This window comes from Gadus macrocephalus, chromosome 21 (genome assembly GCF_031168955.1).
Source record: "Gadus macrocephalus chromosome 21, ASM3116895v1".
NCBI lineage: Eukaryota > Metazoa > Chordata > Actinopteri > Gadiformes > Gadidae > Gadus > Gadus macrocephalus.
In genome coordinates this window covers 12,421,632-12,435,025 of record NC_082402.1, presented here as the reverse complement: position 1 = coordinate 12,435,025, position 13,394 = coordinate 12,421,632, and the positions used below count along the sequence as shown (strand labels likewise).

Here is a 13,394-nt window from a genome sequence, read left to right as displayed (position 1 = left end):
CTTAGATCTAATTAGTCACAAGAAATACAACCCTATAAAACGACATTTGTCCTGGGCCCTGTGCGCATTACTTGTGCCAGAAGAAACAAGCAAAATGGTGTGCAAGCGTTGCTCCAGTGGTAGGCAACACCTCAGCGGTGATGGGCTTAGTGGACGCGGTTGGCTTCCTTCCAGACAGAGGACCGTGTCAACTGGAATGCCACAGGCCACACGCAGCCAGACTGAATGGACCGGGCGCGAAGACGAGATAAGAGGCTCCCGCCTTACCACCAGAGGGCCGGCCGGCGGAGCCTTCGCCCGCTCCTCTTGTGTCCAGCGGTCCCATTGTTTCCGTCTGAGAGCGATCAGATATTGTGTGGAAGGGGGAGAAACGAGCCAGCTGTGTGCAAGCGCCCTGCCGGATGTATAGTGTGTTGGCGTGGGCCTACAAATCTCTCTTGGTTTCTTTGTAAAAAAAAAAAAAGAGAGAGTGGGAGTAGTGGAATAAAGAGGGAAGCAGTCGCAGAGGGAAGTCTGCATTCATCTGCCCACGCAGCGCTTCTTCCAGTGTCTCTTAAGGGTGTGCATGTTGCACCGGGAGGCAAGAGGCTTCAGTTGCTGCCATCACACAGAAGCATATGCTTCTCCCACCCTCTGATTCATATCGGAAATCTGAATTGTTGGACGACATGACACGCATCCACTGACCTGACCAACCCCTTTTAAATGTCACTCATACCAGACTTCCTCGTTAGAGAGGGGGGTATTTCTATTAATGTGTCACGCTTGCTGCAAAATATACTTTCCTGTCTAACAATTCTATGTTTTATGCATACATTTACATTTTAAATGTAGGGTATTTCACTTTTATCCAAAGTGGCTTTCAACGGTTCATACGCACATTCGCACACCGAAGGCAGAATCAACCATGCAAGGTAACAGCCAGCTTGTCGGGAGCAGTGAGGGTCAGGTGACTTGTCAGGGACACTCAGCTAGGAGGAGCCGGGAATCAAACTAGCAACCTTCCAAACCCCAACATATATGGAGAATGTGTAATACACATAGCTTCAACTCTTTTCCAATCCATTAGTTCACATGCAGCTGTATTGCAATTGCACCTCGTTAAGTGTTAATTGTTGTGCATATTTCCTTGATTACCAACTGTTCAAATGCATCACATGTAAATCACATCACATGTCGCATGTTTAGCATTAAAGACACCATGACCTCGCTGTCCTTTTTTTAGAAAGGTTGTTAACGGTAATTATACCCCTCCCAAAAACAACAGAGCGTGCACATCGGGCTCCTCTCGCACCCCAGTTACACAGAGACCCCTTATCAACACAGTGCAACACAAAGCTAATGTTTGTGTTCCCAGAATCCTGCTTCAACCTTGAGCCATGAGAGCCGGTCCCTGAATCCCAAGATGGGGCAAAATAATAATGCTAATCTACGTAGTGGTGCTAGTTATTCGGGGAATCGTGGCAGGTTCAACTGATCATGCTACTCCCTAATACGGCAGGATATTGATGATGACCTGATAAGAATTTAAAGGGATTGTTCAATATAGTTTACAAATCCAAAATCACCTTGGATTTGGATTTGTAAGCTATAGCGCCCGTTCTATTTGAATGCATCCAGTACTGAGAGTCGGGTCAGGTGTGGTTGACTACTTGGTAAATATCCGATAAGCTGTTGGCTGATGCGTTTCCATTGTGCTCGACCCATAGGAAATGATCCAAGTGATTGAATGCTGTCACCCAGAGATGCTCTGCCACCACGGTTTAGGACATGGAGGGTGGCGGGGAGACACTGCTCCACCAAAGCCTTGTTTGTCACTTGAGCTTATCTTACCAGAGGCTTTCGGCCACCAACACATCCTGCGACGACGCCTGATCAATGCCGACCGCCTCTCCTCCCTGACGTTGTCATTGGAATGCAGCACCTGCCAGCGCCGGCGTCTCCACACGCTATTGATTTTGCCTGGAAAAGGGACCAAAAAAACGATTTTCGAGCCATTACGGCGGCAGCCCGTGGCGACGGGGCGTTTCGGCGCGAGCAAATTGAATTGTTTCTGAAGCGAACATTCCGTTATGCGATGTGGGGGGAGGAAACCCACGCTTTTATATCTACCGGCCTTTTTTTTTTTTTTCTCTCCTTCAATTTATTTAGACCTCAGCTTAGCGTCAGGTTGTAGCCCAGAGCCAGCGTGGCTGAGGGGTTGAAAGGCATCGCCCCCCCCCCCCGCCTTCCGCTGTGACGGGAGGCCGGTTCCCCCTGGTAGATATGAGGGGCCGTGTAGTCCATCGGCTCCGTTTGAGCGTGTAAGCCTCCCTGGCCCAGTTGTCACATCAAACCCCCCCCCCCCCCCCCCGTTCCCCAGTAGTGACCCTACACACACCCTCGTTTTGCCCTTTTAAACAGAGGCAGAGTTTTATTTGAATTAGTTTATAATGGGCCACCCTTTGAACTTGTTTACTCAGCTCTGCTTGGTCAAATGTAACAACTCGCGCTGTTAAAAAAATGCCGCTCTTCCCCGGTTGTTTCCCCCACAACAGACAGTCACTCACAGAGATCGATGTCTGCTTCATCACACACACCCCCCCTCCCACCTCCCACCTCCCAGGTCGTATCTCACCGTCACCCCCTTGTTATTTTTCGGATACTGGCTTCAACCGGCTTTCCTTCTGTTGAGGCCGCGGCGGATTTTAATTGAGAGGCTTTTGGGCGTTGTCTTCTTTCGCACAGAACCAACCAAAGTGTGCCTTTACACGGCATGCCCCGCTCCGTGATCCGAGGCGGGTGTGTCACAAAGCGGTGTCAGCGTCTTGTGGTTTGACAGGCGCGTCGTCGAGGTGCGTTCACTAGCCGTGCACGTCAATACCACACTCTTCAAGCCCAGGCAATGTTGCTGTGCATCGCATGCAACATGTCGATAACGCTAAAATGGTACGATACCGCTCTATTAGATCTATCTGTCGTCTTAAGAAGAAACCATATCGCCCCCTCACTCCGTGTTAGTACGTTTTATACCGAAGGCGCGGTCGAATAACGCCACACCATGCCCGGCTTGAACAGACTGGGTCAAAGTGTGTAAAAGGGGCTATTGACACACTTAGCCTGCACCCACCCCCCCCACACACTTCCTTCCTCCATCCGAGGGAAGGGAAACCCCAGTGTGGAGGCAGCGGTGGGTGTCGGACGCGTCCATGTGAACACTGCCCTGCACCCCTGGGGCGTCCATCGGTGCACGGGTGGTTGGCCCTGCTAATGGTGGGCCGCTTCCTCCCTCCCGCCTCACTTTAACCGCTGGCCCCCTGCGTGCATCTGTGACCATTGGGGGGTAAGGCCTTCTTATTTTAACCCCGTCAGACTCTGGATGAGGGCTCCTCTGACTTAACTCGAACGTGTCAGGAAAGCCTCCGCTGTCGTTAAGCTGCCAATTCATCTCAGCGTCAATGCTCCCCCACCCCGCGACACACACACACGCACACGCACACACACCAAACCCCTGGACCGGGGTGTAATGGAACAAAAAGGAAATGCTATGCCTAATGTCAGAGCGAGTATCCAGAAAGACTGTGCAGCATTTGCAGTGGGTGTTTCAGCTTGGGAGAGGGGAGGGAAGGGGGAGCAGTATGTGTGATTGGGGCCATCTGTGGGCCGTGCTCCCCAGTGTTTCATAGAAAGTGTTGCTTGGAAACACACGCATGCTTCTCCATTTGCACCCAAGCTCACGCACACGCACACGCACACACACGCACACGCACACACACCGAACACACACCTGATTCTGTCCCCTGGCACCGTGGATAAACTGTTCGGAGACGTGGCCAACCGTCTGTCGAGCGATTATCCTGGCAGCATCCGTTGATGATGAAACCATGTGCTGTGGAAACTAGCGGTTTAAACTAACTAGCTGCAGTCGTACTCTCTCCACCGCCTGTGCCTCCTCTACCATGTCGAAGAAGCACACAATGTTCATGTCGAGATCCCCTAGGTTGGCAGCTGGTGGATGTAAAAAGTGAATTTGATTGTTTTGTCACCTGTGAATCATTGAGGATGGCAGCATGCTAATAGGCTCTGCCAAGGAATCGGTCTTTGAAAATGTGAAGGCTGCACCTGTGGCGGTGAGGCCTACCGCTGGTGTTAACCTGTGTCTTTTTCCCCCCACTCAGGCTGCTCCCCCAGACGGTGGGCTTGCTGTTCGTCGGCAGCTATGAAAGGCCCTTCGCCCAGATGAAGGTGAGCGACAATTAATGAGGATGTGCGGCCAAATCAGCTGCCTAACGCCGAAAAACACCCAGGCCTGCAGTTGCCTGCTTCCACCCTAATGCATCCGAATGTTTTCATGATTAATACAGCAAAAGGGTTTCTACTTGGGACAATTAGGAGATTTGGCCACATCTGCAACCTCTAGATGGCAACACTCCTTGGGCCGCCGCCATTGTTTGTTTCAATTAGAAACTCTCTCCTCCGAGCGCTGATGGTAAGACCAGGAAGGTCTCACGAAGTTTAGGAGATTATCCAAGCTAGCTCGCGCAACATTCAAATGTGGTTCGGTTTTGTCGTTAATGAGGTTCACTATTATTTTACCTGGCATATTTTTTCAGTAAAAAAAGTTACCTGGCCAAGGAAGCAGCCTTAAAAACACTATTGTACACATATTATGAGACATTGCAATTATTCTATTTTGACCATGACAAATGTTGAGTCGTACACTGTAAGGTGATCAGCTACGGTATAGGTTTGCGATTTATTTATGTTTCCAAATGATAAACCAGCTCACCTGGCACATCCATCTGGAAACCCTTCTGGGCTGGGCTACCCCGGTACACCACGAGATGTACCGGGGTTTTAGCAAGGCTCGATATGTTGTGCTGTTTCCAAAGAGGACGAGTCTTTGTAGGTTGGGTAAAGTCGAGTTCAGTCTCAGTTCTTCCAGCTTGTTTGCTTGCCTCCATGGCTGCGGCCCGCTGTGTTTGTGGGCCAATATGTTTAATCTCTGGCAACCCGGTGTACTCTGAGAAGAGTGAAACACAACACACGGGCCAAAACAAAAACATACGTTCCGACCCAGGATGGATATTTCAAAGGAGAGAACACTGGTTATGCCTTTGCTGCCAGTACTTCAATTTAGCATGTTTTTCTTTATCTCTGAATACATATCATATTCATTTGATGTGTATATTAGTCAATACTATACAGTCTCTTTGCTTATAATTGATGTTTGTGTACTGGCCCCAATCGGCTACATGGTTGTTCGGTCATACTTTGGAAGAGTGTTGAAGGAAACTTGATCCAAGATGGTATACTGGTCTGCAGAACATGAAGAAGAAGAAGATTCATAAGTTTACATAAGGTATTGGATGTATGACGGGATTTTCATTCCTTTTTCACCTCAATGTTGTTAAATTTTTTGTAAAGCTTTCGTTTTTGTGCGAAGTTCATGTCCTTTCTCTAAGTCTTAAGACACAAACACCGTATTCAAGGTGCTTTCCATCGGGAAAAACACTCGGCTGTCATCCCGCATAGCCTTAAGAACCACAGAAAGTTTGGCAAGGTTAGGATAAAATGGGCGTCCTTGTGTACCGTGAATCACCGACGTTCTTCAACAGATGCCCGTTGTTGGTTCTGGCCTCAGACTCCAGGTCACAGCAGATGGGAGGAGTGGTATCCACCCGCGTGGGATAATGATGAGCATTACGCTGGCCCTCCAGGGACGCTTGACGTCACATAATGATAGCATGAGGGCTCGCAGAGAGACATCCAACTCTTTGGCGGCGTCCGCGCTCCCGCGTGCCAGCCAGCGAATGTCACCCAAAACCAAGTGGTTGGTTCCTGGTTCCAAATCCAGCACTCGCGACAGATAATTTAGCTGCGGCGTCGGAGTGCTAAATTTGTAGCGCTGCAAATGCATTAGCAAAATTGTGTTAATTGACTTAAAAGGGAATTGTTCGAGCGGAGCCAAACCCCAACACCACTCGATTTGTTGAGTGTGAGAGCACTCGGATGACTCTTGGTGAAGCGTGTTCTGTTTGAAGGTATAACCTCTCTGTGCTCTGACGTGTGCAGCCCGGCCCCAAAGGGAATCAAAAACCTGAAATAATTTGGTTCTCGGTTGGAGAAAGGTTGAAGATGTTTTTATTTTTTTTTGTTTCACCGTTTCCTCACCGGAGATCGACAGAACCGGTGCGCTACTGAGACAACTTCTAGTTCTCCCCCCGCCGGCTGCTGCATTTCCTGTAATCTCGCCTCTCATCACCCCGGTCTATATTCCATCATATAGTTCCTCCTGATTAAAATGGACCCATGCAGAGAATTCTCCCCAGACCTCTCGGCCCGCTTCTGATTACGTCTGAAATTAAACCACGGTTCCGCGCTCCCTTGTGAAGCAAAGTACGGAGGATATTACAATCTGATTTGTTTACGCCTCAGCGTCAAGTTGTCATCAATCTTAGAATAAGTATATTGAGGCCCATTGATGAGGTTGAGGGGGGGCCGGGCACAATGTGGAGCTAATGCTCATGGGGATCTACCTTCTCTGTTGATCTCTATGTCGCTCTCCCCCACATTGTTTAGTATTCAAGCGCAACGCTTTCATTTTGAACGAAGCACGTCAGCGGTGCTGGAGCTTGCCCGGGTTAGTTTTTGTGGTTTCAGTTGCGTGTTTGAATATGTTGTTTTGTTCATTTGTTTCTCATTTTCTCCGACAGTGAATTTCATTACAGCGCACCTCTGGTGAATGAAAATGCAATTGTGTGCTGTGTACCCCAAATATTATTTCACAGTACCTGGCCCTGGTTGATATCAGACTTTGTTATTGTTCAATATCGAAAGAGAGGATGTAAAATAATAGTTTAAAGTGGGAAAATATGTATTTTTAGGAATATTAAAAAGTTTGTGTTTTCAATGTTCTCAAGGAAGTAAAAACCTCCGGTGTAACAGATTTCTTATTTAATGTATATAGCAGATGGATGGATAGATACCAACAAACTTGAAAATGAAAGATTTACAGCTCTGGGGGTCTGCAGTGCACTAGCAACACACTTCTTGACTGAAAGGACTCACGGAGGGTCTTTGCCAAAACGCACCCGGAGACTCCGGCTGTACAAGGCCCTCGCCTGCTGCCTAATCAGGTGGATCAGGGCGGATAAACACCAAGGTGCTGTGGCACAACCTTTGTGAGGCAGGAAGGGGTTCCCAGCCATGCCTGCTGCCACCAGTGCTGCTTAGCAGCAGGGCAGCCTGTTGTGTCATGTGCTATTTCCGAAGCTCTTCATGGCTACCTGTCTTTACACCGCCCAAACTCGCCTCAGGGTTCTTGTTCAATTGTCTGAACTGCTCAACCTAACTCAAACCAACCCTATTTGTTAGTACTGCATGATTTATTAAATAATGGTGAATGCGCTCGCAGGGAGTTTCTGTGACGTCGTAATACACGTAGCTCCTCCCGGTCGTCATCTCCTGGTGCTGAAAGGAACCCGTCACCTCCCCCCAGTCTGCTCACTTCCACTCTCCCTCAAACACTTCCTCGAGGAACTAGGCCCCCCACTAAGTACCCAGATGCACCCTGCACTCCAGGATCCGACACGCCTCCTCACGGATTGCCTTTGTGCCAGTGCTCTCCCCCCACTCTCGCTGGCGTCTGTGGGTCCCCCCCCCCCCGCCCCCCCCCCCCATTGGCCTGGGCATCTCTCCCTGGCCAAAAGCACTGGCGGCCTCTTCTCTCCGTCTGCAAAGCCTTCAGGCGCCAAACTCTCTAATGCATGGATTGATTGGCCCGGCACTGTCTACCAAGGGGGTGTCACTCGCCAGGGTTCAATTCGATAAAGAATCATTATAAAAGGATTCAATAGCATCATAAGATCTCATAATTGCATCATGGTTGGATTGCTTTTGATGCTATTCTAGCCTTTAAGTGGGGATGCGTCAATATAGCAGAGTACATCCTCACGCAGACGCACAGTGAACGAATCACGGTCTGCAATGTCAACCTCGGTTTCCGCACATTTTGGGGGAAAATGTTGGACCGTGCTGCAATGGGTTCCGTCTGAAAAGTGACGTCAATAGTCAACCTCTTTTCGAGGAATCTGAGTTTATGTCGCAGACTCCGATTTTGTCAGAACAATGTTATGAAGCAGTATTCCCTTATGTTGAAAAACACAATTCCATCAGTGGAAGATAATCCTTGCTTCAGGTCATCAACATATTATGACTGTCGTGCAATATTTGATTTTAAATTGGAAATATATTCATAACAGGGCTGTCAATCAGCCGTCCAATTTACATGATGGTGACCTTCACATTGCAGCATATGCTGCATCTTAAAACAAATATATATATGAGCCCCTGTATGTCCCATCGCATCGGGATAGATTGTATAGGATATTTATGAGCTCAAATTAAAACCCCACTTTCCGCCTCCTACTTTTCCGCTACACAGAGGAGGACGGTAATGAAACGGGCGTCGGCTGCTTAAAGGTCTGCGTTGACTCACGCCCCCCCCCCCCCCCCCCCCCCATGTGTTATTAATACATATGTAAGCCGCAACCAGCATTCTGTCAGCATGTCGGGACCACGCATAGCTGTCATGATTGATCTGCGTTTGTGCGGTGGGATTTGCGTGCAGGAGTGTGTATTGTCTGGTTTAGATTAGGGGTGACCTCAAACCTCTGATGGAGGCGTTAACCGGGGGTGGTCTTTAATACTCAAAGCAGTGTTCTGAAGACGGTGTGCGTCTTGACAGCAGGGGCGTTTCATTGTGGGGACGGGGGCTGCTTAATTGTGTAATCTTTGTGTAATCTTAAACACTTTGTTTAATGGCAGTGGCATCATCCAATCACTTTCTTCTTTAAGTAGAGCCCAATGGAGTTAGTCTAGAGTGTTTGGCAGCACTTTGAAGAGTCATGAATGAAATGATGAAAACAGCCATGATGAAATCATGATGATAACAACAGGTGTCGTACTCTGTGCTCCCTTCTTCATTGTTTGCACTTCTGCCTCATTTTATGGTGCTGCGTTTTTGTTCTATGCGCTCAAACACATCATTTTTATGTAATAACATTTTTAATGCTTTATACATTTTTCATGACCGGATGTGAATACTGTGCATATTCAGAAAAAAGGGAGCTCTCTGTCTCCATAGATACTGGCCACTGTTCGATCCATAGATATTTCATATTAATTACGGTATATTATATAAGCCTACACTATAGCATATCAGGCTAAACGCAGCCTGTGCTTTCCGTCAAATTGAATGCAGATGCTTCATTTTTTCGTCCCACGTTGAAAGGTTGATTTGTTTGCGGAGGCGGTTGGTCCTTTAACAGAGATCCTAGGCCTCGCCTACAGACAGCTGCGGCAAACTAAGATTGAAGGACATTGAGGCGCATATGTAAAATAATATCTACAATATATGATTGAACGTTCGGTCCACAATGGGTCTGGCCTAATGAATCACATTCGACCATGCAAGGTCTTCAGACATAGTAGATTATATATATATAAAAAAAAAAGAATGAAGTCCCTGTGCACAGCCTTTGGATTCCTAGGTGCTGGTGATGTGCAGTCAACAATGTGTATAAAGTGTATAATCACCGCACACTGGTATAAGCTGATTAGCAGATTTTTTTGTTTTGCTGTTGCTTCCTTGAATTAACAGCAAAATGCATTGTTCACAACGTGATTTTACACTTCTTTGACTTGATAGATTATATATAGATAGAAGTAGTGAATAAGTGGATTATTATAAATGAACGCAGTCGTTCTTGCTTGGCACGATTGTAATACTGTCTTGGGACATCGGCATGTTTCTATGGATCATTGTATAAAGACATTGATAGTAATTTAGCATTCACTATTCTCACAGTACCAGTGATTAATCACGGCACATACGCAGCAAAGTACCATCAAATGTGAGCATGACGGAGCCATCTGTCCCCCTCTCTCCCTCTCTGTGCAGGCCACCAAGGATCTGAAGCAGTACGACAACAAGATCATCGAGTGCACGTTCACCAACAACACCTGGGTTTTCATGAAGCAGAGAATAGACAAGAGCTTCCCCAACTCCTACGACACAGCCATGGGTGAGACCCGACTCTCCCCTCGTCATTGTCTTAGTGTCCCGTTGGAGCGGGTTATCTGCCCGGGCTGCGAGCGGTGTCTTCGCTGTATTCTGTAACGTAGCGTCTGAATGGTTTCCCGTCAGAGGACCTTGTTTTGTTTGGGACTATATCTGGAAGGTTCTAGTTTGGACAGTAGAAGAATCATGGCCAACTGTTGTGTTCTCAGCGTTTGTTTGCCTCGTCGTGTTTACCGCCACAACTCTGCTACTGATCGCTCCCCTGTCGCTTGAAGTATCTTCAAACAAGTGGCTAGCGAGGAATCTGTCAAACGTTGCTTATCTAATGTTTTACACTCCTGGAAGAAGCAATCGCAGAGTCTAGACTAACTCCCTTTCCCCTGTGTGTGTGTGTGTGTGTGTGTGTGTGTGTGTGTGTGTGTGTGTGTGTGTGTGTGTGTGTGTGTGTGTGTGTGTGTGTGACCCTTTGTTTGTCCTTGTGTGTGTGTGTCCCTCCGTGTGTCCCTCCGTCCGTCCGTGGGTGTGTGTGTGTATGTCCATCCGTGTGTGTGTGTGTGCGTCCAGCCGTGTGTAACAGCATCCAGCACCCCGTCACCAAGGAGATCCTGCTGGACCTGGTGGACCGCAGCACCCAGGGGGTGCAGCAAACGGCGCAGGGGCGCAAGCGCCCCCCCGACCCGGACGCCCAGCTCATGCCCCCGCCGCCCTCCAAGAAGACCAACCACGCCGAGCCGTAGACCCGCCGGCCCCCCGCCCGCGCTCCGTCACGCTTTGGGACAAACGACGGGACAAATTGCGCGTTGCAAGAATTTAAAAAAAGCACCAGCGCCATCGTGTCCACCCCTCGCCCGGTCGCCTGCAGCAGGACGGACGGCTCCGTCTCGGCCCTGGACATTAGTCTAATCAGCGCCACGTGGGCGCCAGCATCCACAAGGCTGTGGAACCCCTCTGATCGACGGCCACGAGCGCCATTCGCTTTATTGTGTAGCGTGTAGCTTAAATTGCAATTGTTCTTATCGAAGTGAGACTAAAAAAAACAAACAAAAAATGAAGACGGCGCCATCCCGGCTTTCCCCTTATTTATGTTTTTGTGTTCGTTGTTTTTGGTTTTCTTTTGCGTCTGAGCTTATGACAGCGTGGTTTGTGATGGCTACACGATCATCTATGCAGACGATGTGTTTCCATGATGCCAAGGAGAGGCTCGTGTTTGTGTCACGCTCCGAGAAAGAGTAAACATCACACACAGGGAGGTAATTAGAGATGAATTGAAGATCCTGCAGATCAACAGATTCCTATTATCTCCCCTCTCTGGTGCACGAGCCTCGAGAAGCGTCCTCACACATCCAGCTCCCAGTGTGTAGCGGGGAGCCAGACGCCATCGCTAACGCTGATATCACAACAGAACCGCATCGTACCTGTCCTCCACCGCCACATCTCTCCCCAGGTGTCACAGAACACTAGTAACACGCTGTTCTATCGCTGTCCTCCCCCCCACTCTCACACTCACAAAAACCAACCCGTTCACAAACTACAAGGAAGGGAGCTCATTCGTTTGTTCTGTTTTTGTTAAGCTTTTCACTACGATTATAATGGGTTGTCTGATTCTCCACAGCTTGCAGGGGGGGGGGGGGGGGGGGGTGTTTCCTGACGACTGTCCATAGGCAGCGGTTCTCAAGGGGGTCCCACGGAAGGCCCAAAGCCCACTTGGAACTCCAGCTAAGCCCCCGTATGCATGTGTGAGTGAGCGGGGTTCAACACATTAGCATGCACTCATCACACGGATACACTCTTCCTCATGTTTGAGGATCAATACGCAGTCAAATTGAAGCGGCTTGATCCTACCGTCTTCGTCTCATATTATCGCCTGGTTGCAGAGATACGACTCCCAATAGGAATAGATTTAGTGACCTTCGGCTTTGTGTTGGTTTGGCAGGTCTTTGTCCTAAAGCTGCGGTTTGACAGTGAACAGTTATGTTTTTATTAAAATGGGCGTTTTGTTCAGCCTGTGCAAAGAGTTAACAGAGCACGGTGGGGAAGAAAACAGCCCTGTAAATACTGTTGTGCGTTTAGGAGTTATTGTTAATTTGTCAGTTTGGTTGTTATTTGCTTTTGTTTTGTTCTTGTGTGTTTGTCTTCTTCACAACAGCAGGGACCGGTTCAATCCATATGGAAAATGTAAAGATTGATAAAAGTTCAATATCTCTGCCTCTTGTCTGACTAAATATGCTAATTTCACTATTATGCGTTGTTGTTTTTTCTTTGTTTTCCCCCAATTCAGAGAAATTATCCTCTTACGCGCGGATCATTTGAAAAGATTGGCCAATTGGTATAATCACACCTAATCGCGAGTGTGTTTACTTGTGTTTTGCGACGTTTTCTCCCCATAGTGCGAGTAGCTCAGCCGTGCGCCTCTCCCCTCTGGCATAAGATGAAAGCCGGCTCAATCCCATCAAAGCGGCCCCCGCACCTTTCTGTGGCGAGCTGGCTGCGGCCAGGACCCAGGTGCGGGCGACGTCACAAACACACCGCCAGACACACAAACACGCAAACACGCCCGAGCAGAGAACCACGTGGTCGGTCGCACTCTGCTTCGGAATGACCGGACAGAGTATCAAAGGGCGGTTTCATCTCGCCCCGTTTCGGCAGCTACAAAGAGACCGTATTAATAACATTTCTCTGTGGGCATCGCTGCGTTCGCCGCCGGCCTGCCAGTTCAATAAGGAGCCCGCCCGCATCGACGCACACAGGCGCAGCGATGCGGCCACATTAATAATGCGTTGTTTTCTCCGAGTCTGTTTGTGCCCCGGAGGGGAAGCAGCAGTCAGGAGTGGGGGCCGGGCCGCTGCACGGAGCTGACCTCGTGAACCCGTACAAGCCTGTACACGTGTCCTTGCACACACACGCACATACACGCACACACGCACGCACGCACGCACGCGCGAGCGCTTCTGAGCAGGTCGTGAGGATCCCTTTCGTCTCCGGTGCTAAACCCCCAGGCGGCCATGCAGGAGGATACTTGCATGACAATTTGCACTTAATACCAGCTCTTGCCTTGAATATGAATTCCTGCCAGTCAGTGTTTTGTACAGCAGGTGGGAGTTGTTATTTGTGTGCGTGTGTACGGTATGTGTGTGTGTGTGTGTCCATCTGTGGTGGGTATGTGCTGAAGTTAAAGTGAAATATAATGCCACGATGAGGAGATTCAGAGCAAGGACCTAGAGGACCACCAGGCTCACAAACACAAGCCATGGCCTGTGTGAACCAATAAACAATGGATTAATATTACATAGCTAGTGGAGCCCGTGCTTCACACCTATTTATACCTGGCGTG

At 48.8% G+C, this 13,394-nt stretch overlaps 1 protein-coding gene across 1 annotated transcript in view; it reads left to right on the top strand.

Annotated features, from left to right (window-relative positions):
• rngtt (RNA guanylyltransferase and 5'-phosphatase) overlaps positions 1-12,304 on the top strand; it is a 67,465-nt gene extending 55,161 nt beyond the window's left edge. Inside the window, exons 14-16 of the mRNA XM_060041227.1 lie at positions 4,158-4,224; positions 9,944-10,067; positions 10,628-12,304. Of these exons, the coding sequence (XP_059897210.1) occupies positions 4,158-4,224; positions 9,944-10,067; positions 10,628-10,800 (364 nt within the window). The 3' untranslated portion in view covers positions 10,801-12,304. The remainder of the gene's footprint in view (positions 1-4,157; positions 4,225-9,943; positions 10,068-10,627) is intronic.
• Positions 12,305-13,394: the final 1,090 nt, after the last annotated feature.